The sequence below is a fragment of the Apteryx mantelli genome, chromosome 2 (genome assembly GCF_036417845.1).
Source record: "Apteryx mantelli isolate bAptMan1 chromosome 2, bAptMan1.hap1, whole genome shotgun sequence".
Taxonomy (NCBI): Eukaryota; Metazoa; Chordata; class Aves; order Apterygiformes; family Apterygidae; genus Apteryx; species Apteryx mantelli.
This window is the reverse complement of record NC_089979.1, coordinates 123449026-123475529: the sequence shown is the minus strand read 5'-3', so window position 1 is coordinate 123475529 and position 26504 is coordinate 123449026. Positions and strand designations below refer to the sequence as shown.

Below are 26504 nucleotides of genomic sequence, written 5' to 3'. Positions count from 1 at the left end.
GGGGTGCCCAAACTGAAAAACCAACAAGTCTGACTTTCTGTAACCCTGCACAGAAACCCAGATCCTTCTACAGACTTGGAGAACAAAAGCCATTTTGAAAATATGGGCTTTTCATCTGTTCTCCCTCTGTTGCAGCAAACATTAGAAGAGCCACGTATTTCACTCATTAAAACTATCTTTACTTTGTGAAACTCTTCTTCATACACAGAGTCATTTGTCTCAATTGATCATTAGGCATGTTTATAGCATAAGTCACTACTAAAGTACAAATCAGGTATTTCTGGTTTGGGTTAGTATCAATCAGTTTTTATTGATTGCTCTATTCTAGCTTAACTTTAGTACAGTCAAGTAAACTGCTGAAGAATAATATATTTTATTAATTACTCTAAATATGTTTGTAGCTCAAAGCCTACACTTTGCTGATTCCAAAAAGCCATCAGGAAATATTCTAAACATTTTTTTAACATTTGATTTAACACTTACTAAAAATATCTCATCCTCAGATTAGCACAGTGGGATGTCAAGCGTGGGAATAGTTGGCCTGGACATCTCACACCAATCCATATTCCTTATGTTTGATCTAGGTTCCATTGAAAATACAATTCCTTTCTTCTCTTCTTAGAATAAGTTCACTTTGCTTTCTTAGATCACTCTTAGGTAGTTCAAAAACATTAAGTTTTTGTTGTTGGCTGAAACTTGTTTATGACCAATAAAAAATTTCAATCACCTTTCCTTTTATATTTTTACTTGTTTTATTTAACTCAAAATAGTCTGAATAACTTTGATGTTTGAAAATTCTAGGATTTGGGAGGGGGGGGAAGGGGAGCTATATTTCAGAAACAGAAAAACAGTTCAGGAAATTCCAGTCAGCTCTGCTCCTTGGTCTACTTTAATTAGCTCTTCCAGACTGTTGCTAATAAGGCAGTTCTAGAGAGCTGAATCAGAAACCTCAGAAATAATGATACCTCAGGATCTGAGGACCAAACCAGACTAAATGGAAGAATCTGTTAATCAGATATCAGGACATTTCAGAAAAAAAGCCCTTAACTTAGAAACATGGTAATATTTGAATCAGCTATTTTGCCTTTACTAAAATACCTGCATTGAAAGGCTTCAACACATTGTATTTTTTTTTCTAATCCCAATTTACTTCATGATGAGATACAATAGTTGACAAACACAGGTGAGAATCTTGACTGGTGTTTGAAAGCCTCACCAATCCTTTCCTTGAAAGGTTAATTTAAAATACAGAAAATAGGCCCCCTTCTTCTCTCTTGATAGTTTGTAATAAAAGGTTGGTTGTTCAAGTGGCAGCATTCAATTATTTTGCTTTTGATGCTATCTACATGTAAGAAAATATAGCCAAGCTCAGATGTTCCCTGAAGGCTTTTTAGTTCTAGTCTTCAGTTCAAGGATGCAAAACAACAAAAAATGAACCACAAAGTTAACATTCAAAATGGAAACTATTACACCACCAGGTTAAAGAATGAAATTTGTTTCCTGGAATGTGAGCAATTTAGAAAAGCTTCTGGAGTGTTTACTCTTTTTTAGTGAAATTAATTTTTAGAGTACGTGTGCTGCAGAGAAATGTGCTAATTACGGAGGTCAGAGGGGCAATCAGTGGTCAGAGAAGTTGCCTAGAAATGTAGCCATCCAGTTCTCGTTGGATTAGTTGCGCTACTAGACCTCTATAACATAGATAGAAAACACCTATGCCATAAGATTTTAATAGGTGTAATACAGTTAAAACAGAAAACAGATGTTTCCTTACCCGTGTTTTTGTTTTACTTTTTTTCCAGAGGACCTAGGATGCTCAAAGGATAGATGTATAGTCCAAAAGCAGTGAAATGTATTGGTCTGATGTATGATGGCTGAAGGGAAGACAACTGACCTCAAGAAGTTGAGGGGGTGACACAGATACAGAGTTTTAGCACTGCGCATCAAAGCTAAGCCCACTGAATAAGGTCCTGGAAACACAGTGAGAATATAGCTTCAATGTAAAATAAATCAGCTCTCAAAGTGAAAGTGATGTGAATGACTTGAGCCATTTTGAAATTTGTCTCAGTTCCTGGATTGCTGTTGACATGAATTTCATCCCCACGTGTACTCACTTTTACTTACTGATCTTACAGGTGGGAAACCATGAAGAGATAAGAGTCATTCAGAAGAGAAAGTTGATGTTGTTACGATGGATCCTCACAGCAACAAGGGGGATCTTAAAGCAGCTCTGGCATTTTTGGGAGGAAAATGTGGCAGTGCTGAACTGTCAGATAAAGCACTTTTTATTTGCAAGCCAGATGAAGCAGGTCTCTAAAGCAGTGCACAAATGTGTTCTTTTCCTCTAAAATCTCAGCTCTCATTAAAGGAAAAAGGTAAAATCGGAATGCAACCAGCACGGAAATGCTGGTAACTCCACAAAAAGGCTCTAAAAATAGTGAAAAGTGTAATTCAGAAAGGAGACGTTTTGTTGAATGTTTGGGTGTGTGGTTTGCTAATGGTGCCGAGAGGCACTTCTCAAGCCCCGCGGAGCCCTGCTCTAACACCATCTACATTGCAAGCAGAGGCACAAACCCAGCACGAGGAGCATTTCCTCTCGGCAGCTCGCGTTCCCCACGTTTCTGGGAGAACCTCTGCCCTCGTCCTCCTCCCTCCGCGGCCCCTGGCTGAGGGGCAATCCCGCGAACCCCTTCCCGCGGCCCCCAGCGGCAGCCGGCAGGAGACGCTTGGGGGACAACAGCCACCGGACATGTGGAAACACCTCGCGTGCGCCGGCCGCGGGGGCGGTTCGGGCCGGTTCGGGAGCCTCGTCCCGCGAGGGGCCGCCCGCTCCGCCGCCTCAGGCCGGGCGGGGGCGGGGGCGGGGGCGGCGCGGCCCTTCCCGCCCTTCCCTTCCCGCCCCGCGCCGGGCTGCGACGGCGCCGCCGGCTTCGGCGCTGCCCGCGATGGAGCCGCCTCGGGAGCAGCAGCCGCCGCCGCTGCAGCACCCGCTGCCGCCGCGGCCCCGCTCGCACACGGTCACCACCACCAGCAGCTCCTTCACCGCCAACCTGTCGGGCAGCTCCAGCACCCTCGCCTACGACAGGGAGTTCCTGCGCACCCTGCCCGGGCTCCTCATGGTGGCCGAGATCGTGAGTCCCCCGGGGGGGGGGGGGTCCGCCGAGCCCCCGAAACGCCGCTCACACCCCCCTCCCCCCTTCTCCGAGGCGGAAAGTTCCGCTGGGGGCGCGGGGTCGCTCTGCGGCCGGGCGGCGTGGGGAGGGGCTGTCGGGCTGGCCGGCGGCTGCGGAGCCCCGGGCTCGCCCGCAGGCGAAGCGGGTGCCACACCGATAGCTGTTCCCCCGGGGTGTCCTGAGGGTTAATTACACAACTTATCTTCGTTTTGCAGATCGATAAAGAACATTTCTTTATGCTCTTACTGATAAGATACGCCTGTGCGATCAGGATATGAACTAATACAGTTTGGGTTTGCTAACAGTTTTATTTTTTGCACCTCCTTTACAGGATGCCAGTGACTATATAAGCAGTCAGACAAAGTGAGGTTTAGTTACTTACCTTAAGTAGTAAATCACTGTAGCACTGGGATTATCCTGTGGGAATGCTTACCTCTCGGTGTGCTAAGCGGCAGATATGCAGCATCTCTGCTTAAAAACAATGCATTTGTTTTGTCTACTCATCTACACTATTAATAATTAAGGATCTTAGAAAGCTTGATTGCCCCAACTGATCTTTTGAGTTTCCTGTTTGACAGTTTGGCGATGGAAAGATCGCTTACTTGAACAGATAAATCTTCACGGCTTCAAAACACTGCGCTTCACTACAGCAGTGGAATGACCGTGTTATTCGTCGGCTTCAAAGTAAAGGAATCAAGCAAAGCTTTAGGCTGAGGTGCGATATGGGACCTGTGGTGGGAGCAGTGCGGCCGGGAGGAGGCTGGTGTGTGGCGAGATGCCTGCTGATACGCGGGCGAGTGGTGGTGAGCATGGGAAGCCAGCGGCTGTTAGCAACTGGGTAACCTGTATGACAGCGTGGACAGCAATTCTGGCAATCTTTAGCAGGTAGTTCACACAGCAGGTATGTTTCAGTTGTTAAGTACGGTGTAGGGGGTGCTTCGATATCAGTGTTATGCTAGATATATGAATAATTATTAGTTTTCAAAGGAAAAGCTGCTTTCTTTTCCATTCTTTTTCGGTTAACTAATTGCAACAAAATTCTTAACTTTTCTTGTACTTTATCTGAACAGTAATCCAAGCTGCAGTGGTAGAGAGAGACCCAAAGCTTTTCCCAATCCCTGTTGGAATGTCATATATTCAACCTGGCTCTGAATGCTACATCAGCTGCACTTACGCTGAGCTACATAGCTGTTAGACGTGGACGAGCTCTTGCTTACTGGTGACTGGAACCGTGTTTTATAGTTTGTGGTGACAGGTGGTGATATTTCAGTAGCTTTCCTCTCTAAACAGTGATGATGGTTTTTAAGGAGACTTTGTTTTTTATCAGCCATTCATGACTCCTAAAATAATTATAAGGGGATTCTTCTGCTGCCTTTTTGAGGTGCGTGGGTCCCTAGATATGGCAGTGCCAGTTTTGGTTTTGAATTTCACAAGTGCTTCAGTGAGAAAACACTTACCAGCTTCAGAGCTACATGACAGACTAGTGCAGAGTTATGTCACCACTACAGGCTTCCACTTGTGTATTTGTATGGATCAGCAGTGTGAAGATGTGCGGCTCCTGGCCAGCTCAGCTGAGCTGACAGAAGTCTCTAATGTAGGTGAACTTATATGGGCTTGTGATGATGTAGCTGAGAGGAGGGAGGACAGTTTTAATATAAAGGTAAAAGCAGTAAAGCAGATCATACAGCAATAAAACACTGCTAGATAGTGCCTTTGAGGCAATACTGCGTGTTCTTAACCCCACTTACTTTAAAGGAGGTGGGGTAATTGTGCTGTGATTTTAAGGCAAAATAAAAATACACTAATGAATACCTTGAGGTGGAATTAATTGAAATAAACTAGTTACTGAAAGAAATGATTGACTTTGTGTGTGTGTACATATATGTGTGTGTGTGTGTGTGTGTGTGTGTATTTATTTATTTATCAAGGCATTGGATTTTGGTCAAGCCATCACCACCAGGTTTGTATGTTCATTCTTTTCCAAGAGGAAATGTGCTCTGGCGGAACATGACTAGCTTTACACCAGCTCCATATATCAAAACTGGCACTAAATCGGTCAGTTCCTGCCTGTTCTGATCATCCTGTACATCTGAAAGTTGTGACTTGCTGGCACAGCTTGGCTGTTTAAGGTGTTACTGACCCTCATCAGCTGTCAGTGCTGTCCTTCTGCTAGAAGTTGCAAATCTGTAAATGGGACGGGCTCAAATGTGTATCCGTATTTCAGTGTCAGGAGTTCACGATCTGATAGATCATTTTCAGTTTATACACCAGGCTCTGAACTGCAGCAGCTATGGTAAGAGCAACACCTTTGCTCCTGCTGGACCTGCTCTGCAGATAACCACAGGACGGACAGGGAAGATGACTGTTTTCTAGTAACATCTTTTACTGTTGCAGCTGTTCATCTGCCGAGCTCCACATTCATTAGGATGCTATGTTAAAGCTAAGCCAGGGACTTTAAACAAGAACGCTAAGTGTTCTGATAGCACTGTGGGACTGCATAAATATTTGATTATTGGTGCTGTCAGTCAACAGCACACACGCAACAAGCAGAGTACAGTTTGTGAGTCCTGGTTCTGAAACTGGAGCTGTAAAGGGCAACCCCCGTGGAATTTTTCTAGCAAAGAGAATGGAAAAACACTAAGTTGCCACATGTATTAAGTCTTCTGATCCCTTAAATGGAGGACCTTGCTCAAATTTTGCCCCTACCTCCCTAGTTTTGGTGCTGTGAAAATGAGTTAACTGCTGTGTAGATTCCCACTTGGATTGGTAACCTGCTTACTTTTGCACTGAGGCTGTGATTTAATGGCACAGTAAATTCAGCTTTAACAAACGGCTCCTAGTAAGAGATTCTTTGCAATGCTGCAAACCCTGGTCTGCTATTAACTCCATCTACTGGTTCCAATTTGTTCAGAATGAGTTAACTTTGTAAAGATGGGTTTTATGACAGGTCAGGTATTATCCATCCTTATGTAGTGGGCTTAAAGCCAGCATAAATCAGGGATGAGCTTGTCTGTGCTTATTCAGCAGTAACAGATTTGTGTGCCCAGGCCTGGTTCAGCTTAACTTTTGTAGCTCTGTTTGGTCTAGCACTGCACACACCTAGTATGAATGAACGCAGGGCGGCAGCCGAAAGCGTTGGCTAAATTACCTGGTGCTGACAGATTTCCATTGCCTTTTACATCTGTCTCCATGACAAGGGGACAGGCAAGTGTCCCGCTGTTCACTAGGAAAGAAATGTAGAGGGGTCAGCTTATTTCAGTGCAAAGAACCGTAGAAAATGCAGCTGGATTTCCAAGAAAGGCTTTGGGAATGGCATAAAACACAGCTTTGGTGCACAGCGGCTAATCCAAATTAGCTACATACAGAAGTAACCGTGCTTGTTGCACAGGGCAGTGGCCTGCCCCTCGGGAGACCTGGATTCACTGGTCTTAGCTGTCTGGGTGGTTATTGACAACTGACTTAATTTATCTGCGTATCTGTAATTTCTCTGAATGATTTTTCCATTCATAAAATAAGAAGAGTGGTAGAAACCTTTGTAAGGCACATTGAGATCTGTTGGTGAATAGTATATAAGAGGTAAGTGGTGGTGCATAAAGTCTTTGATTCAGATGTCAGTTGCCTGACTTAACACTGCAGTAAAACTATATCCTGTAGAAAAAGATGGATACTCGTTCCCATAGCATAACCCGCCAAAAAGGAGGATTTTATGTTTTCAAAAGAAGCAAGTATAGCAGTTTCCAGAGATGTCTTTTGAGTGTTTCTTTTCTGTACAGGATGATGGCCTAGAAAGACTATGTATTTGTCTTCCTGGGTTTTTTATGGGTAAGATAAATGATGGCTAGGGATGCCTCCTCAGAGCTTTAAATCAGCTTCTCAAGTCAAGCATTATGGATCACTTTGCAGAAGTGGAGAGTTTTCTGGTTGCTATGGATGTAGTTATAAAAATATTTACTTTCTAGCATGATTACACTGATTCCTTCAGGTTGTTGCTTCACACCAGTGTGTTGCTAGATACCATATCTCTCTTAACGCTTGCCCTAGTAATTTTAAGGTTTGTGATGGCTATTTGTCCATAACAAAAACAAACACTACACAACTTGAAAAGGTTTGGAAGGTTGTTATGCTATAGCTGCAAGTGAAAACTTATGATGGTGTAATTTTCAGTAAATTGTTATTACAGTCACGTTTCTTTGATATACTACTGCCCAGAATAAGACATGTACTTGAATTAGAAACCTGATATGAGGTTATTTGAATTATTGGCACCACATAAAATTATGTTTCAAACCCTCATTTCTGGGCAAGAAAGAACAATTTTTGAAATTCTCTTTATCACTGTTTCTTTCCTTTTCAAATGTAAGACCTTTAAGGGCTTAATTGGAAAAGAAATTTTGTTGGATTCTCTTATTCTGATAGAGTAGTGAGCCTCAGATTATTAAACTATCTTTTTGGTTCAATAGAATTTTTTTTCTTTTTTTTCTTTTTTTTTTTTTTTGAGAGGCATAAAAATCTTTGACAGGCTTTCAGGTTTTAAATTAGTTAAGAACAAAATAATATAAATGTTAATAACAACAGAAATAATACAGTGGGAGCATCTACTGTGAAAAAGCTCAAAGGTAAAAACTGTACTTTATTTTTAAAGCTCTTCAGGCAGTCAGCATTTTCTTCTTAGTCTTATGCTTTCTCTGACTGCTGTTAAGAGTTTTGTGTATGTGACATGGCCTTATAGATACCATGCTCCTCCTGCACCCAAGAATTCTTGGAATAGCCCTCAGAAACACCGAGGGAGCTTCATAAAGCCCCTTTCCTCACCTGAGTAGTAGCCAGGCTTTTTCTCCTCTCGGGAACAAGAGAGTGTTCTGTTTATTTGTTTTTATAATTCAGTTTTTACTCCAGCTGAAGCATCTCTGCTTGCGTGAAGCTGACAGCACTGAGGCACCTTCTGATGTGCTGAAAAAGTGCTTTGCCTAGAAGAGATGTACACAAGCTTGGGTTAAAATGCCTGGTTTTGAATTACTCACTGAAAAAGGTGATCCTGTTCTAGGCGATCGTTTCATCCAGTAGCTTTGTCTCTCTGCATATGAATATGAAAATACACAGAGTGAAGTCGAGGCATTCTCCTTCACTCTTGATCAGACCAAACTCTCACCAAAGTAAAGTGTCGGTTCTCCCTTTTTTTTTTTTTTTTTTGATGCAGTCATTCCCCCGCTAGCCCACACTGTCCTTGGTCTAGTGGATACGCACATCTACATGACTTCCATCTTCCTTGAGGATCGTATCATTGTTTGAAGTTCTGTTTCCTTAAAGGTCTTGGGTTTCCTGGATGAGATCAGGGTGTTTCCTTGGGAAGAGAGGATTGTTTGGGTGACACACAAGAAAACAGAAGCTTTGAAAAGTGTTGTGTGGCATGTGCTCTAAGCGCAATGTGAGGATCGACATGATAAGAAAGCAAAAATGCCTCTCAAATTGAACACAGACATTTTACAAAAGGTCAAAAATGCAAAAAATTCTCAATACCTCACAGTTAAGGTGGAATATGTGTGAAATGTCCTTATTTCTTCATGAGAAGAATGCTTTGAAGGCATACTTAAACATAAATGTTGTTCTTGGATGGATAGTGAATATAATAGACATTCCTTCTCCCTCACCCCTCCCAAATTCTAGAAAATAATCTCTCTCTTTTTTGTACCTACAAAAATTCCTACACAACCCAAAAGTCTTTCTTTTTTTTTTTTTCTTTTTTTTTTTTTTTTTGCATTTGGTCACCTGGGTCTATGTTGGTGAAGAGAAACACGCAGTCCTCCCATTATTTCTAATGGAACAGGTGCAGCTTCCTAGGCGCTTGGCTTTGGAGAGCTGTTGTGCCTGGGAGCATGACTCATGTGCCGATGAGCGCAGAGGTATTTTGCTGGAGCCGTTGTGGTCTGAGGACAAAGGCTTGTGATATTGTTGGAAAAATTTAGGCTTGCATCCCTGAAAACTGCCTTGTTTTTCCAACTATGCCAGCTGGTCCAATAAAAAATATTATGGAAGCTATATATATATATATATATATATTTTTTTTTAATACAAGTCCAACGTACCTGGAAATTGTACCATGGGAACTGAGCTGCTTGTGAAGGGAGTTGACGGTGGTATTGTCAGATACAGCAAAACATGGATATTTCTGATGCTACTTTTTGCCCTAAAATGAATACAAATCCTGGACTTGGCTGTTTCTCTTTTTTCTGGTTTTTCCCCTGCCCCCCTCACCTCATGTTCTGTTCTCCTCTTTCTGCACTAGAAATTCTCCCTTCCCCTTGTAATGATTTATTACACACTGTTAAGACCTCCAGTGAAAGGATCTTAAAGTAGTGAGTACCTATCAAAAAGCTTCTCAGTGCCACGTAGGACAAAGGAAATATAGTATATTTGCCTGCAGTGTAGCAAGAGGGTGAGCAGGGAAGGGAAGGAGCGCAGAAGGTTAATTGACTGAGTCATGCAGGTCTCTTGCAAGACTGTAAATGGCTCCCAGGTTTCTGACAGCTGGTTTTAACCATTAGCAATGTGCTGCTTCTGCCTTAACGGCAGGTGCCCTTCACTCCCGCCCTGGGATGCCGAGAGCATTCCCGTATACTTGCAGAGCTTGCTGATGTGCCCGCTCTGTCCTCCATCCCACGGTGCCCATGCAGAGCCGGAGCAGCCTCGGCAAAAGGTTTCTTCTTAAAGATTGAATTCTCAAAACCAAAGAAAAATTCTCGTAGGGATTCGGAGCCCTTCTGAACTGAAAGCGTAGCAGGAGTTATGACGTGCTCCCCTTGTTTGGTGAGTGTGTTCTCGTTCAGTCTGCTGTTCTCTCCTGGGAATAACAGTACCATAAATTCAGTTTCTAATGATCCTGCTTTTATATATGTGTGTGTGTGTATTTTCTTCTAGCTTAATTTTTCTTTTGAATAAAGTACATATTGTAACAGTGTGATACTTCTGCGCTTGTTCCAGGTCCAGGGAAGCAGTAGAAATTGTGCCCTTGGAGAGGGCACCAAGCCCTCTTTGTAGGGTCAAACAGCAAATAAATTTTAGAGTTGATCAGACGTTATACGAGGCAGCGCTGTTCAGCTGTAGCCTGAGCCAGCTCCTGTGAAAACTGTTAGCGCTGACCCACCTACCTCTGAAATTGGGGCTCTGGCGAAGGAGGGCCTGAGGAAGGAAAGGATCAAGTCACAGCTTTCAGCAGGAGCTGGGTCAGGTCCACGGAGGGCTTGGTGTTAAGTTTGTTGGCAAACTGAAAGTGGCTGGGGTTTTGGTTGCATGTTCATTAATAGCATGTCCAGGTTTTCCCAGATCACCTCATTATAGGGATCTGGGCATGACCACATTTTTGCTGAGTTAGAGCACAATGTTGAGTGTTTACACTGATGTTTTTTGCTAGGTATGGGTGTGCAGATGACACAGATTGGACAAAACTTTCAAAGCAAAACACAGTTTCAACAAACTGGTGCCATTAGAGGGAGGCTGTACCACTCCGCGCTTTGTTCTGGGCAGCCACGTTTTTGGTCCAGGATGAAGTGTGCTAAAACGAGGTTTTGTAGAACTGAGGTGAACTGAGCTAATGAACTAAGCATGATAAAAATCAGCAAGATGTTGTCACAGTCTTTGGATATATCATAATCAAGTTACAAAAAACAGATATATTGAAAAAATCCTAGTTAGGAGTAGAAAGAGACCATTTGGGGAAAACAGTCTCTCTGATCATACTCTGGCAATTGCTGTTTGTGTTCACTTGATGGCTTTAGTTGATGTGCACAAATTGAAAACCCTGTCAAGAACCCTGCTTCATACCAAATACCTGAACACGTGACTTATCTGTATCATCAGTTTCAAATGGGACTGCTTTGTCCAGGCCTGGATTTAAAGAAACTCAAGGTGACACTGTTTGGCACAGATTCTATTTATTTAGCTGGGAAACTGGGCAGCCAGCAACAGGGTCCCCTTTCTTTTCCTTTATGTGTGTGTGCACGTGTGTGTGTATAGTTGATTACATTAGAGAGTCCCCTTTATGTGTATTTTAGCAGCATCCTACCTCTTTTTTCATTCATCAGGAATGCTGTTCCCAAGACTGCAGCTCCTGCAGCAGATAAGAAGTTGAATGCTGCAGTTTTGGCAGAAGTACGAGGAAATAGGGGAGAAACAGTGTGTTGCAGGCAGGATTTAAGTGTAGGGGGGCAGTGGAACAACCGAAAAAAGCCTCCAACAAAAGAAAACCTCTGCCATGTGTCTTTAAAATGACTCTTCCACTGATAAAATCAGCCTTGCCTGTCTCAGACTGGAGACAGCCTTGGCAGAGCAGACTCTGACAAGGATCAGGCAAAGGGAGGGTGAAGCCAAGGTTTGATGCCTGCTACTACTGCTGTGGAATTGGAAAGCAAAAACAAATGCACAATTGTCTCCTGTAGGCTCAGAGAACAACTACAACGTGTGCTGGGGAGGGTCGTGTTTTTATTAAATTATTGGGGGGGGGGAAAGGGGAGCCCCCGCCCCTAAATGACAGTATCTGCATTTATTTGGTTTTAGTTTAATTTTTAAACCATAATGTGTCTCTATGCCAGTAATTTCATATGCTGTGGCAAAGAGCTTATGGGTGTATAGGCACATACAAAACCATTAAAAGAACATTATTAGGTCATAAGCTCAAGGACTTGGAAGTTAAGAAGTGCCAGCACTGAGGTTTGCTCTGGCAGTGTGGGTTTGGTATTGCCTGGTGCGTAGACATTAAAGTCCTGTCAAAAGCAGCATGAGCACATGCTATTTTTGTCAAGGAAGTGCCATCACAGTCATTGTGCAGGACAGTTTTTCTGGGCATGAATGAGGACATTTGCAGACAACACTGGGGGAGGCCTGTAGCGAGTAAGGCAAGGGATTACTCAAAGAGAAAGGATGGTCTCCTAGCTAATCGCTTTCTTGGAAAAAATGATTTTTATCTCCTGCATTCCTGTGTGATGCTAGATAGAGCAACTAAGCCTGACATTTCAGTGTGTGTTTTTTCCTTTTCTTTTTTCTGGATCCCTGACTTTGGATCTGAGGGGCAAAAGAAATGATTATTTCCAGCTGCAGCCTAAGCCAGTAGGAGCTATGCTCTGAAGAGACAGAATGCAGTGCCATGTTAAGCACTGTGGTGAAAAAAACAGTTTTCCATCAAAATTTGGCAACTAAAATTAGTAGGTACTTTTGACCTTTAATTTTAGTGCACTGCCTGTAAAATGGGCTTACTGTGCTTCCTTATCTCACAAAAACATGTTTAATAGTTTAATAAAGACCTGTGAGTGCTTTAAAAGAGCCAACATGGAAATAAAGCCTGTGAAAGCAGGGCTTGAGTAGCATGCAGGGAGCAAGTCTGCAGGCTTGCAAATAGGGAGAAAGCAAAATCTTGGATGCATACTTAACTAGAAGATATTTTCACGTATGTTTGTATCTGTCTCTCTCCTGACCATTCCTCTGCCTATTTGTCACAGTTACCTTTTTTTAAGTTACTTCCCCCCCCCCCCCTTCATTCCTTCAAGTCTTCTTGCCCAGCAGCTCTGGGCAACTTGCTCAAGGCCTGCTTTGCAAGAACTTCATCTGAACCCTTCTTCTTGAGACTTGACACAAATAATTAACACAGAAGTAGCAGCTTTTACCATAAGAATTTGGCAAAACAGGGTCTTTTGATAGGAAGTATGAGACAACTGAAAGAACAGGCTCTGCTCAGTATGAGATGTCTGTCTTTAATGGTTTCATAAAACTGTAGGTGGACAAAATTATGATAAAATACTGTAGTATTTGAAAATGGTATTACAAATACTAATAAAGTGGTTTAGGAGGTTATTAGTGAAAACTGACATGTTTGGTTCTTGTATTGCTAAAAGTGATTTTCTTTGAACAAATGCTTTTGGCTGAGTTAATCATAAATGCCATAGGCATATGGCAGGTTGGACAGCCTTGCTTTTTGTCACGTCTACCACTACCTTCTGGTGATCTCAATGAAAGATTTCAGAAAAAGCTAAAAAGTTCTTAAATATAAGAAATCAGGATATGGGGAAAAGAAGGATCTCTGTTGGGATCTCTGATTTACAGTTTGTAGCCTTGCTGTGTGCATAAGCATTATTCATTGGGCTGCATGATAGAGTTACAACAGCTATTTACCATTGTAGAGCGCCGGTTGACCTCCAGGATGAAAATATTTCTCCTTCCCTGTGGTGTTACTAAGATATAGTACAGTACAAATAGATACATTATTAGCGTTCTTTTTTTCTTCTCCTAAAGCATAAGAGTTTGACTAATGTCAAAGTCTGAATGCCAAATTAAATTCCTATAGGACAGAAAAATAGCTGTCGTTGAGAAATTACTGTATTTAGTTTTGGGGGAAAAAAAAGAAAAAGTCACAATCCCAATTTTACAGTTTCAAGTTAATTCTTGAGTTAATGGGACTTGACTTTAAAAGGGAATGTGCAAGAGGAAACTAATGACCCACTTGAAAAGAGACAGAGTCTCATGTGGTGTGTTCATCTGCTTGAGTTATGACTTCCATTCTTGGAGAATTTAATTCATATAGCGAGGTGGTATACTGCGAACATATGCTTTTGAAACAACTGATCTGTAAAGCAAACGGACACTTACATGCTCCCTTCTAGCAAAAACGTAATTTTCTCTAAAGTTGTGTAAAACCAGTTTTAAGAATATGACACAAGCCTGTAGAACTATAATTGAACTATGAGACTTGCAAAGAGTGCAAGAATGACCAACAACTTTTCATGTTACTGCTTACACCTTCATCGTTCCATTCAGTATATTTAAAGAAGTTTCCCCATTTGTCCTCTCAGCAAAAAAGTAAGGGTAGGAATCTTAGCCACTAGAATAAGGTTTCCAAACATGTTCACATTTGGGATTTCTTTCTAGACTTTGGCAGTCATAAAACATGAGCAGACACTTGCACAAAGACCTGGGCATTCTCTTTCTGTGGTCACAGAGGACTATCTAGCAAATGTTTGCCTGGAGTAAGCAAGGCAAGATAATGTGTTAGAGGTGAGATGAGGACTCTTAGACAGTGTTTTACCAGGTCAAGTTAAAATTAAACAGAGTACACAGCAATAAATGAGATGGAATTCTCTAAGCTTGGTTACAAGCTATTTTTCACTTTCTTATTAAGCTAAATAATCAAATGTTAGCCTCAAAAAACCCAGTATGTCTAAAGTCATTTTCACTTTGAAACTCAGTGTTTTCTATTGATTTTTCAGAATGCCTCATCAATTCAGGTCTCATTTTAAATAAAAATTGTGGAGAAGTGCATTTTAAAAGAACATAAAATTTCTCTTTGCAGTGGCCGCTGTTTCTGTAACATTATATAGGGAGCCTACACAAAGCAGGTGGCGCTGAGAGGAGGTGCAGACAGAATCCAAACGGATTGATGGGAATGAATTCAGACTAAGATCTAAGGCACACAAACAGTGTTGTTAGGAAGATGAGGTTATAATGAATCTTAATGCTGTTAAAACCTGTTGCAAATTTCCCATTGACTTGGGTCATCCCAAGATTTCCGCACATGAAATAAAATGAACATGAAAACGTAGTTTCCAAGAAGTTTGTATACGCTAATGAGCGCTCGTATTGTTTGTCGCCTCTTAAGAATCAACAGCTTCTTTCCGACAGTCATTTCCTATTTGCTTGTTAGCATCTGGGACGCTCGTCTCCATTGTTTCTTCTGCTGGGATCTGAAGAAAAGCTGGTGTGCCCAGCTTGCTCCGGTTGTCTCTCTTGCCTGCAATAAAAGAGATCACTTCCCTTCAGACCTTTCCTCTCCGATACCTCTGTGTGAAGGTATTATCAAATTAGATTGAGATTAGAGGGGCCCAATTAAAACTTTTTACTTTTTCTGTGTTTGACCTACTGTACTAAAACTGACTTAAGCAAAAATTAAAGGCATAGTTAAAATACTTTTCTTACTAAGATCCCCCAAACACTCCTGTAGAGCACTGTCTTGCTATCAGTTGTTTATCCCTTTCATACACAAAGTTTCTTTGGCTTGAACAGAGTAGCTGATAGATAGCAAAAGGGGAAGCTGTGCAGGTCCATTCCTCAACCTTGCCCTTTTATGACCCAAATGTCTAATTTACATATTTCTTTAAAGCTCCCTGTAGTCGCGCATGCCACAGTACAAGTAAGTATCTCATTTCAGGATGAAACGTTAATCATTTTGTTACACCCACATCACCATATCCCTCATGGTATTATTAAATCCTAGGTGTCAAAGCAGCTCAACATCACAAACGTCAATCTAAACATGTTCCAGACCAGCAAATGTATGCACCCAATGGCTCTCCTGCCTTATCGCTTCATCATCAGACATGTGCCTTCTCCTGTATCAAAGGCAAATCATTATGCATGCTCTTGTCCTCCCTTTTCCTTTGTGTGAACTAGCAAAGCTCCTGGCTACTGATGTCTTTCAGTAGTTAAATTCCTTTCTACTTTCATGGTTCTGTTTGCTGAGACCTGTCGTATTGTCTGCAGTTGGAAGGTATATTTTATATGTCTGTGTTTGCACAACATTCATCATGGAAGGGTGAGTTTTTGAGGTGTGAGGTTAGAAAAATATGAGTGTTTTGATGTAGGAATAGTTGGTAGCTTGAAGAAAGGGGCGCCTGTAAAATACTACTTTTGCAGTCATTTTTGTGAATACTCTAAAGATTTTTTTTCCCTCTTTGGTTTGAAACAACTAATATAATGCTTTGAGGTGGGGGCAAATGTGCTAAATATCACTGATTGCACACAGGCTTTTAAACAAAATGCCACAATGTCACTGTTAAGGCTTATGGCCTTCCCTTACCCACTCAGTGGGAAAACAGGAACTTCTGAGTGGGAGGTAAGTAACTGAAATGCTTGAAAAGAATGTTTTTATGTAAGACTGGTGACACCTATTTATTTTATCTGTACTATTGTAATTCTAAGGAAGAAAATACTGGGTAGAAAGCTGTGATCCAAATTTGCAAAAAAGGAGAGGGGAAAGGTGGAAGCAGAAATTAACTAAGTAAATATGATTCAGCTGGTTGTATGTATTGAGGATGGTATAATATAAATAATGCTACAGAAAAAGGGTTAGATTTTCATAAAAAACACTTATAGGTGGGAATGGAGCCTGCTATTAGACCAAAGCCGACCCTTCAGCCTGTAAACTTGCTGCTAGTGAAGTGCAGGTCACAAGCAGACAGCCCTCATCAAAGTTAATGGCTGCATTTTTGGACTTCGGTACTGTCAGCTGCCTGCCTTTGCAGGTCACAGCTGCCTCCACTGACCCAGTAGTTGGCCCAATCGTGGTTGCTGATACCTTAAACCATGACGAAAGCTGATCTGAAAGCCACAGGGGCTGTTGGCTTGCAAGCACTTGCAAATTCAGTGCGAAAGGGTGACAAGGTGGCTGCCCTCTAGTTATCTATCTTGCTCTTCTGCTGATGGTTAACAGTGTAGTACCGTTGTCCACTTGGTTCACAACTTAGTCTACGCTTATGCAGGAGGCCATACCCTGAAACGTTGCCAAATGGTCTGATCGGCTGACTCGGCTTCAGAGACTGTCATGGAGGAGTGGGGTGGGACAGAGCAGGATGAGGTGGAGAGCAAGCATAATAAAATAAAAATTTTAGGTCAATGTTTAGATCTCATGGTGAACAGATTTGCCCGACTTCTTTAGGACAAAATACCACTTTGCGCTAGGAACATCAGCGGGCTTTACTAGATACGTGTGCGGTTTGGATTGGTTTTCATGTTAGTAACATACTTGTCTCCCCAAGGAAAGTGCCGTGCCTGACAAGAGCCAGAAAGGGAATGTGTGGGGAATAATATTCCACTGTGGTGTGTGATTGCTCAAAATGCTTCTTTTTCAAGAGTGGGACATCTACTAATCCATGGTAATGCCAGTAGTTTGCAGCAGTTCCAAAATCTGTGGCATGCTGTGAGAAGGTGGTATGGCTACACTGGCTTTTTGTTCCCCTGCTGCTTGCCTGAGCTGTGTTGGCAAATCAGATTTAGAGACAGATTAGGGGGTTTCATGCACACTCCACTTCTATCAGCTGCATTGCAGGGACAGGAAAGCGTAAGCGCACCCGGTGAGAGCAGCAGCCAAGAAGGACCTTTTCCTGTTTGTTTCGTGGCTTTTCTGTGTTTACCTACTACAGGAAGCAAATTTAGAAGCTCTTATTTCAGGCTAGTAGCTGTCAAATGCGGATGGTTGAGAAGGTTTCCATGCCTTGCTGTCCGCTGCAGTTCACAGTTCAGCGTACGGTGGTAGCCCACACCAGTGATTTGTTTACCTCTGCTATGCTGGGCATTGGAGTGCAGTAATTCAGGCGCAGCTTTGTGTGCAGTTCTGTCATCCGTGCGGGGAAGCAACCTCTGACAGGAAAGCAAAGCAGACCTCTGAGGGCATTAAGTCATTTCTGCTCGGTTATTTAAGCCTGAATAAACCAATGCCCTCAGGCCCTAATCTTTTGTTTTTTCTTGATTGCAGATTTCTTTTCCTTGCACTAGAAAGCTGACTTTTATAGCCAGTTGTTCTGTTCTTTGTTTACACAAGGCCCATTGAAGCAGTTGCAGAACATTATACCCTGGCACACACACAGGCATATACACTTAATTTATGACTTCGGTAGTTTGAATTTCAAGTGTCAGGTGTCCCACTGAGCTTTTTGCTTTGCTCTCTTATGCTGTATGCGCCACTCTAGTATTTACCACAGGGAGCACCCTGGTTGTGGGAAGTTCTTCAGACTTGTGGATTTTTCTCTTCCAAACTTTAAAAATAAAGTTATGGGGCACTGTAACAAGGACAACTCTAAAAGCATGATGGAACCACGGTGTTTGTTTACATGTTTGTCCAATTAATTTTATTCCATTGGCATTAATATTTTCACTTGCATAGAATTCTCTATCTTAAAGTTGCTTTTGCACCTGAAACTGCTTTCCGAGCATTAATGACTGGAATCTATGTGAATGAAATGTATGGAACTGCATGACTGGAAACTGATTTTAGACAAATTCAAATTAGAACCGCAGCTGAGGTTTTCAACAATGATAATAATTGGCATTACGGCAGTTTATGTAGAGTCAAGGTGAATCCTTCTATCATGTGCCATGTTTAAATCAGGACAGGATCTCTTTCTAAAGAGCATGTTTTAAGCCAAAATCTTTGGATCATTGCCCAGGTGGCCAAAATGATCCTTTCCTACTATGAAATCTGTGAACACAAATGCCTCCAGAAAGGCATACACAAATATAAAATATTTATAGCCATGCTGTTCTTCTTTGTTGTTATGCAAAATGTATTCATAGAGGGAAACAAATTTGCCCGATAAGGAAGAAGATTTTTTTCAATGAGGAATTTATACAACATATGAATTGGTCCTCGTAAAATCTTTAACATTTAACTAAAAATCTGTATAACGGTTCCTGAGTTTGGACCTCTGTATGGGACTGGATCTAGAAATAGTCAACAGGTGCTTAAGCAGAGGTCAGTAAAGCATCTACACAGGCAAACAACAACAGGTCTGGGTGCAGACCTGTTTTTATATGTTTTCTGCTTTCTGTTGTCAGGCAAGGGGAACAGTTTCAGCTCTTGATAATTAGAGGATTTGCTCTTATAGGGAGCAAAAATTCTGTATCATGAAACATTAATTTCTGTGTTGTTCACCTGGAAATGAAAAGATATTTTCATTCTAAATTTTTTTTGATTCAACAATTAACTTTTTTTCTCATCTTTAAATGAAAGTAGAATGCAGCAATAGGCATTCTTAGCAGATGCTGCCTTTGGTTTTCCATTGTATCATATGTAGCTTTATGACTTTGTATCAGAACTATCAGACAAAATGAAAGTTATTCCCAAAGAAGTAATTATTTTTATATCGTAATGTAACAGCTAAGATTTGTGAAACAATAACATGTGTCCACTAAATACAGGCATCTCTATTTACATGCCCTAACAGGAAGATGGAGATGTAAAAATAGCAACAAAGAGCCAGTGACGTTATTAATAAAGCAGCTGTATACAGCATTGTTCTCTTGTGGAACGTAGATACTATTTAAACAAAGTGGACTACATAAATAATCTCAGGTCATAATTCATAAGTAACCATTGTTAGGAATTCTGTTATAAAAATAATTCTCCTTATTAATGTACAAAAGATGACAAAACCATTTTCTTTGTGGGTGTGTGCACATGTGTGTTTCCAGATGTACAGCTACACCAAATGTTAAAAATAACCTATACAAATCATTGCCGTTTGTTAAGAAGCCAGTATTTTTCTACCCCCAGGAACTATATCCCTTGAAATCTGTTGGGGGAAAAAGGGAGGAAGGAAGATCAAGTACTGTAAAAGTTCATACCAGGGAAAAGTTTGTAGAGAGACAGAAGAGGCAAGATCAAGGTGAAAGAACACATGGGTAGCTCAGACCTCTTTTCACTTGTATGAATTTATTAATGCAAAAGAACAAACCCTTCCCACCATCATGTTCCATTAAGAAACAACAGTAGTAGTAATAACAACAACAATAATAATTAAGAGCCACATAGGAAAAAACACATTCAACTAGATGCATATGACCCTGTAGCTTTCCAGGGGAGCAAAATTCACTTTTGAGCATTTCCAGTTTAAATAATAGTAACAGAAAAAAGAAAAAGATTACTGACAGCTAACTGAATAGTCAGTCTTTTTTCTCATTTTTCCATCTAAGGGGAGTCATTTCCTCACAATGCACTTCTCAAAAGTACTAAAGACAAGCGTGTATTCAATGCATGCAGCAGGTTAAACCTGCACACTCACAGTTTGCATGTGTGCATTATAAAGGAGAAATCGTATCCAGAGCACTGGGGCTATATCATGGTCTTTATCTCCAGAAATAGGTCTCCAGTACTTGACCTGAAAGCCTTGGGCTCTTCTCAGAAAAGCTGCCTTATCTTTGTGAACCAGTGCTAAAAAGCATGAAACCTGCACAAGCAAAAAGTAGTATGTTGTGCTTGTCATCCCGTCCCTGGCCCTGCCCCCTCCAAACTACCAAAAGACATAAACCAAAAACTCCTGGGGGCACTTCTGAAACCCCTTCTGTCTCAAGAAAAGACGTGAAATTCAGCATCCATAGCAATTCTTGTGAAATTCGGCATCCATAGCAATTCTTATTAAATGTGAAGAGAGCAAATTTCTTCTCTTATTTCAAATCTCAAATCAGTTTCAAATCTCAAAATTAGAATTCAAAATGCACCTGCCAGTGTGGATCTCCTCTTTCTTTTTTTTTTCTTTTTAAAAAATTTTAGGTTGCACTAAAGAGGCAGTGCAAGCACTTTAACTTCTACCACCAAGTAGTTAGTTGATGTTCCCTACCAATAGGAGCTCTCAAACCTGCACGGAATTCTGTAGTATGGAGGTATCTTACAATGGGAATCAGTGAAATCATGTGGCGTTGTATGGATTTGAAGTTACTACTCATGAAAATCAACTCAATGAATTACCACTGTGCCTCATACATGGGTCATATGGGATGTAATTTTGCTTTTGTAGTGCCTGAGTGGGGACAGGATTAAATAAGGTCCATACTTATGAATGTTATTCCTTAGAGAATTCAGCTACAACTTTTACCCAGAGCTTCAAAATGCATTAATGCTTGAATGTTAAATACAAAAACATTTAACCTTGTTGTTTCACCTGTCTTGATGATTTATAACCAGGGTTTTAGAAAGAAAAAATGATTAGAATATGGAATTTATTTGCTAGTTTTAAAATTGAAGGTGTTTGTACTAAATCTTCAAGCATACAGTTTCGAAAAAAACCCACAACATATCTAGAGGCCGCACAAAAACAACCTTTAGGAAAAAAAAGTAGTACATATCCCATCTATAGTGTGTGTGTGTGTGACTATTTTGCCTAGTAACTGTCTGCTTTATAGTTCAAGCTTGAAAACAGCATTAAGTGAAAATTTCCATACTAAGTAACTGAAAAGGCAGATCATGTTGTGTTTGGATCTCATATACTGTTTCTTTACATTTACATTTCACTGCTGCTGAAAAGCAAAGCATAACAAGAATTCCAGTGAATAATTCCCGCACGCCTGGTTTTTGTGAGCTGCAGCCCACAATGTTTGCCTTAGCAGTACCGCTTGGTCCAACTATGTCAGGAAAATGTAGGGACAGTGAAAGATTAATTCAAAATCAATGTCGTGACTGCAGGGTAAGAAGGTGTTTCTGGTGGGAGCAATCACTTCCATCGCCGGGCCTCAAGGCCATGGAAGGAAAAGGGAGTAGCGGTGTTCCTTTCATTCACGTTTGCCGTGATCGCTAGATAAGAGGCTGGATGGTCTCTGCGCGGCAAGGTCAGGTTTAGAGATTAAAAGCTGCGGAGGTCAGTGCTTTCCAGCCGTTTCCCCCAGCGCCCTTCCAGAGGGCCGAATAAGAAGCAGCAGTGCTTCTTTAAGTGCTTTTTAAGGAAGGCTGTTTGCCTTCAGTGGCATTTTACACCACCCCTTGTTGTTTTTCCAGTAAACTCTGCTGCTGAAGAAGCCATCGATAGCAATAACCGGGGCAATCCTGACTTGCGGCAGCAGGTCTGTGTGTTTTACCAAAGCCACTGATCGCAGATCTTCCTTGCTGACCTGGAAAGGACCTGTCTTAACGTACCCTCAGTAAAAGATACTTCTGTTAAATAATGGAACGTTACAGGCAAAAAACAGGTTGCATCTTCTGGTACCACCATGCAGATAACGATTGCCGCTGCTGCGTTAGCTGGGGTGCATATATCAGTAGATCTGTAAGCACAGTGCGATGCCCACAACCTGTATAAATGCCTGTGTGTGCGCAGGTCCTTGGGTGAAACAGAAGTGTTAAGTCAGAATTTGCAGGCCTCAGTAAATGGTGGTGCACGCCGGCCTGCAGCCCGCAGCCAGCCTCCAAAGCGTTAATGTGGAAAGCGCCCTGGGACAAGGACCAATCTTCATGCTTTGCACACGTAATGATCTGTTAATGATCAAACGCAGCTTGCCCGCTGCCCTGTTGAGAAGATGGATTTTACCAAGGTGTAATTCCAGTCAGTTTCTTTGCCGTTATGGCAGGTTATTCTTCATAATTCTACTTTAAAAGTGAATGGTAAATTCCTGTGGCATGTAGCAGCCCCATCCTGTTCTGTTAACGCTTTTGCGGCTTCCAGTACTCAGTTGCCGAGATCTCCTGGGGTTTAAGTAAGGCAAATTAAAACCAAAAGCTACGAATAGTCGTTCTAATGGATCAGGTCAGTGGTCTCTTTAGGCCAGTAGTCTGTCTCTAATAATGACTAATATTAAAAACTTAGGGAAGAGCATAAGAAGGGGAGCACATATATCCAGATCCTTCCCTGCTGCGTTTTTCTGCCTTCTAGCAAGCTGCATGTTCAGGAACTTCCAGAGCTGAAGGCTGCATCTTGGCTGTCGTGTGTAGGTAGTAGCTATGAGTTGACTTATCTTCTGGGAGTTTGTGTAATGTGCTAAACCTATTATGTTTTTGGCTTCCATGACATCCTGTGGCAATGGATTCTGTATTCTGATTATGTATTGTTTTTTCTTCTTGTTATTATTTTTCATTAAATACTGTGTTTTTGAGCCTTCTGCCTGATAATTTACTTGGACGCTTCATGTATTGTGAGGCCTAATCCAGTCCTTTTTCTCTTCTTTTTGCCACCCATCATTCTGTAGACCTCTGTCACACTCGCCTTTGGTCTTCACAAGAAAATTGGAATTGTCTTGTTTCCAAATTTAAGTTTCTTTTCTTGCAGGAGCTATTTTCCGTGCCTTACTTTTTCAGTGCCTTACTTAATTCTACTGAATCCTCTTAGAGATAGGAAAGAGAGGTGAACAGAACATATTCAGCGTATGGGTACACCATTGATTTATGAAGCTCTGTGATGTGCTCTGTTTGGGGGACTTCTTTATTATTTCATTCCTTTCCTAACAGTTTCTAATGTTTTGTTTTGACTTTTTTGATCATATGGAACAAAACTTATAACCGAAGCACAATTTTATTTCTTGTTTACCTGCTGAATATTCTCTATCCTACCTCTAACTATTTTTCCCCAGACAAAATCTCCTGAGAGAGTGTAAGAAGTAGTAACTTTTGCACTAAGTATTTCACAATTTTCATGCTGTTTTCTAGAAAACATCTTTTGATTTTTTTTTTGATTTTTTTTTTTTTTTTTTTTAATTTAATCTCTCTCTGTTTCATCTGCATTGCTGGTTTTAGTTCCAGGCTCTCACATTCCACACATACTTCTCAGGTGAGGCAGCGATTTAGCATTGTAAGATGCTGCTGGAATGGACCCTACAGTTTCTTTACTGTCTCCCAGCCCTGAATTAGCTTTCCGTCAATCACAGATGTCAATCACAGCGAGCCAGAGCAGGGTATCACCGAAGACTTCTTGTTACAGAGGGGTCAGTGGAGTCAACAGTGGGGGCTGGAGCAGGAATACATGCATGGTTTATTCATTTTAGTAGCTGGTAGATTCATGAAATGGGGGTGTGCTACTACATTTTGCTCAGATACTGTTAGTTTGACACCTAGGCAGCACTGCAGTATTGCAGCACTCATTCCGATTAGGAATAAGTGTCTAACTTGCTGCTCGGTGTGCTCTTCCCAATGACACTTTATAGCTTCTTGGGAGCTCTCGCAAATTGGCTCTGCCTCCTAATGAGAAGTCAGTTGTAATGGCAAGCCGATACCCTTCTTTACACGTGCCACAGCCAGTTAAGTACATCTTCACTGCATGGCTGAGCTGGGTAATGAGCGTCATGGTCTAAACATCAGGACTAGCCTAATCTGGGTACCAGCATTCACGCAGCAAATTCCTGCCCGTGTTACCATGTCCCTCTGCTTCGGTAGTGACTCATAGGTGGGGAGGCCTGGCCCCTGTTTTTCCCCACAAAGGTACTTTTGGATTCTTTCCCAGGGAACTGCGTGACTTGTGGGAGGACTTGCCTGCTCTTTGGAGCTGTGGGAAAGGCACTGGCATCCATCAGCAACTGAAGGACTTGGGCTGAGCTCTCACTTCAAAATAGGTGTGTTCCCTATTGAATTAAAATCTCGATCCAGGGTCTAACTGCTGTGTGCTGGTGGGCCTGAAGTTGAGCAATTTCAAACCTGGGTCAGGAAGTATTTCTGTGTGGGTTGTGGTTGGATTTGGACTAAAATTGAAGTAAAATATATCATTAACTCTATAGTGAAGGTATACTTCTAGAGCGTATTTTGCTGCTTCCAGTAGTTTTATTTCTCATGAAAGCAATCCAAAAAAAAAAAAAAAAGAATCTCTAAGGAGATGCTCTCCGTTTAAGCAATGTTTAGCATTGGCAGTATTTCAAGCCCTCCTGTTTCATGAGGGGTGCTTGTTGGTGCTACCACAGAGCCAAGAGTGCGTCAGAAACTTTAAAGGCTTGTGGGAAGATTCAATACTGAAATTGGTTGCTTAAAAATAATTTAAAAACTATTCAGACAACTTACAGAATTTCTATGAAAGTAAATGAGAGTGAATTTTACACATTTTTGTTACTAATAAAAATGGTTTTGAAGATGAGAGAGATATAAGATCTGTAGCTGCTATGCAGTTTGACAGTAACTGAGATTTGTAATGAATAAATGATAAAGTGCTTCTTTGGTATGTTCACTATGACCACTGGCATGTTTCTGTGAGCACTGTGGATTTTTGAATTTTGTTAGGAAGGCAAAGCCCTATTAGCAAAAAATACTATCCTATTTCATCTGGTGTACGACCTGCTGTAGCATACACAATTCAAAGGATTTTTGTTTTGTTTTGTTTTGTCTGTATGTAGAACTAAAATTCTTTCCTGCAGGACTGTCTTGCGAGAAGAGAGTCTGGGTGAATCACAAAGCTTTCCTCCACTGAGGAGCTCTTAGGAAAAGAAATGTCTCCAGGAGCTGATGCTGCTGAATGCTTATGGAGGAAAAATAATTTACAATGTTATAGGTAATGAGGAGAGGGATGGTAGTGGTTGGCTGCTGTCAACTGGTTGTAATATTTCATGTGAAAAACATGTTTGAGACTGGGAATGGGAAAGAGTAGGCTGAGACACTGCATTGCTTAGATTATTAAAGTGTATGCTAACATGGTCCTTGAAATTTCAAAGATGCTTCAACAGGGATCTTATATCTCTAGAAAGTGTAGCTGATAGAGACCTCTTTTGAATTTGGTTGTCTTTACATCTCTACCTAGTTGTAATAGAAATCTGATTTAAATTGGAGTCCTTCCAGTTCTAAAAGTAGTTTTAAAATATGTTAATCATCTTTTCTCTAACTGCAACACAAAAAAAGATTTTTCAGAATTAAACAAAGGTAATTGCTGGACTGTATTTTAGTCTAGACTGAGACTAGACTGATTTATCCAATATTTATAGGCTTTCACCACATTTTCTCTTAGGCTTTTTTTCCCCTCTATAGATATTAAAAAATGTATTTTTCTAAATACTGCTGGTTTTTTTTGTTTTGTTTTTTAGTAGAACAAATAATCCATCCTTATTTCAAGTGGTTTGTAGATTAACCTGCATTTAGTTTTGTTGCTATGTGTGTAATGCCCACTATGAAGATGAAACTATCGCAGTTGTTTTGCACAGACACTCTAATTTATTATAACATTTTAAAAAGATTTTCATATATAGGACTCAACCAACTCCTTGGATATAGATCTGTTCTTTGGTGCATGTCCTTTCAAATCTGTGTTTTTGGTATTGTATGCAAGCTGCCCCTTGATATTACAGATGCTCTAAGAACTGGCCCCATACATTTCTCTTTCTTCCTCTCCAGCTTTCTCTCCCTACCAGATAATTCTTGTATGGGCAAACAAACACACCATTCTTTCACTGACCGTCAAAAACATGCGTAGGTGCGTTCTTTGTGAACGCTTTCCTACAGAAAGCAATGACTATGCTCCCTCTCGTGGCAGAAGATGGCGTTGTTGTAGATCATTTGATAAAACTAATAGTGTATGAGAGCACAAACGTTCTAATTAAAGAGATTATTTAAATTCAAAGCAAACATTTGCACCATTAAGTCTCTGCTGAAAGAAAAGAAGTCATTCTGCATCAATCAAATATGAGCCAAATACATCTGCTTCTTTGTACAACTGGCTGTGCTGGGCACAAGTGACAGGAAGAATAGTGAGGGAATGCCCTCCTTCTCTCTTCTTCCTTTTTTACTACCTTTTCCCCCCTCTCCCCTCCTGCATATTTGGCTTCATGGTATAGGATCTTGTGTTTTGGTGTGTGATCCACAACATGAAATATTTAGAAGAATAATTGTTAGTCTTAGCAAATGCTTGCAAT

At 41.1% G+C, this 26504-nt stretch overlaps 2 protein-coding genes across 4 annotated transcripts in view; both read left to right on the top strand.

Annotated features, from left to right (window-relative positions):
• Positions 1-2359, top strand: part of GPD1L (glycerol-3-phosphate dehydrogenase 1 like) — a 43848-nt gene extending 41489 nt beyond the window's left edge. For 2 of the 3 annotated variants that reach the window (XR_010883473.1, XR_010883471.1), the window contains exon 10: positions 1800-2043. The gene's annotated coding sequence lies outside the window, so the exon portion shown is untranslated. Of the gene's footprint in view, positions 1-1799; positions 2044-2132 lie in introns of those variants that run through there. The other variant, XR_010883472.1, reaches the window with a different exon arrangement.
• A 549-nt stretch (positions 2360-2908) lies between these two features.
• CMTM8 (CKLF like MARVEL transmembrane domain containing 8) overlaps positions 2909-26504 on the top strand; it is a 37668-nt gene continuing 14072 nt past the window's right edge. The window contains exon 1 of the mRNA XM_067292462.1: positions 2909-3128. Coding sequence (XP_067148563.1) covers positions 2943-3128 — 186 coding nt within the window. The 5' untranslated portion in view covers positions 2909-2942. The remainder of the gene's footprint in view (positions 3129-26504) is intronic.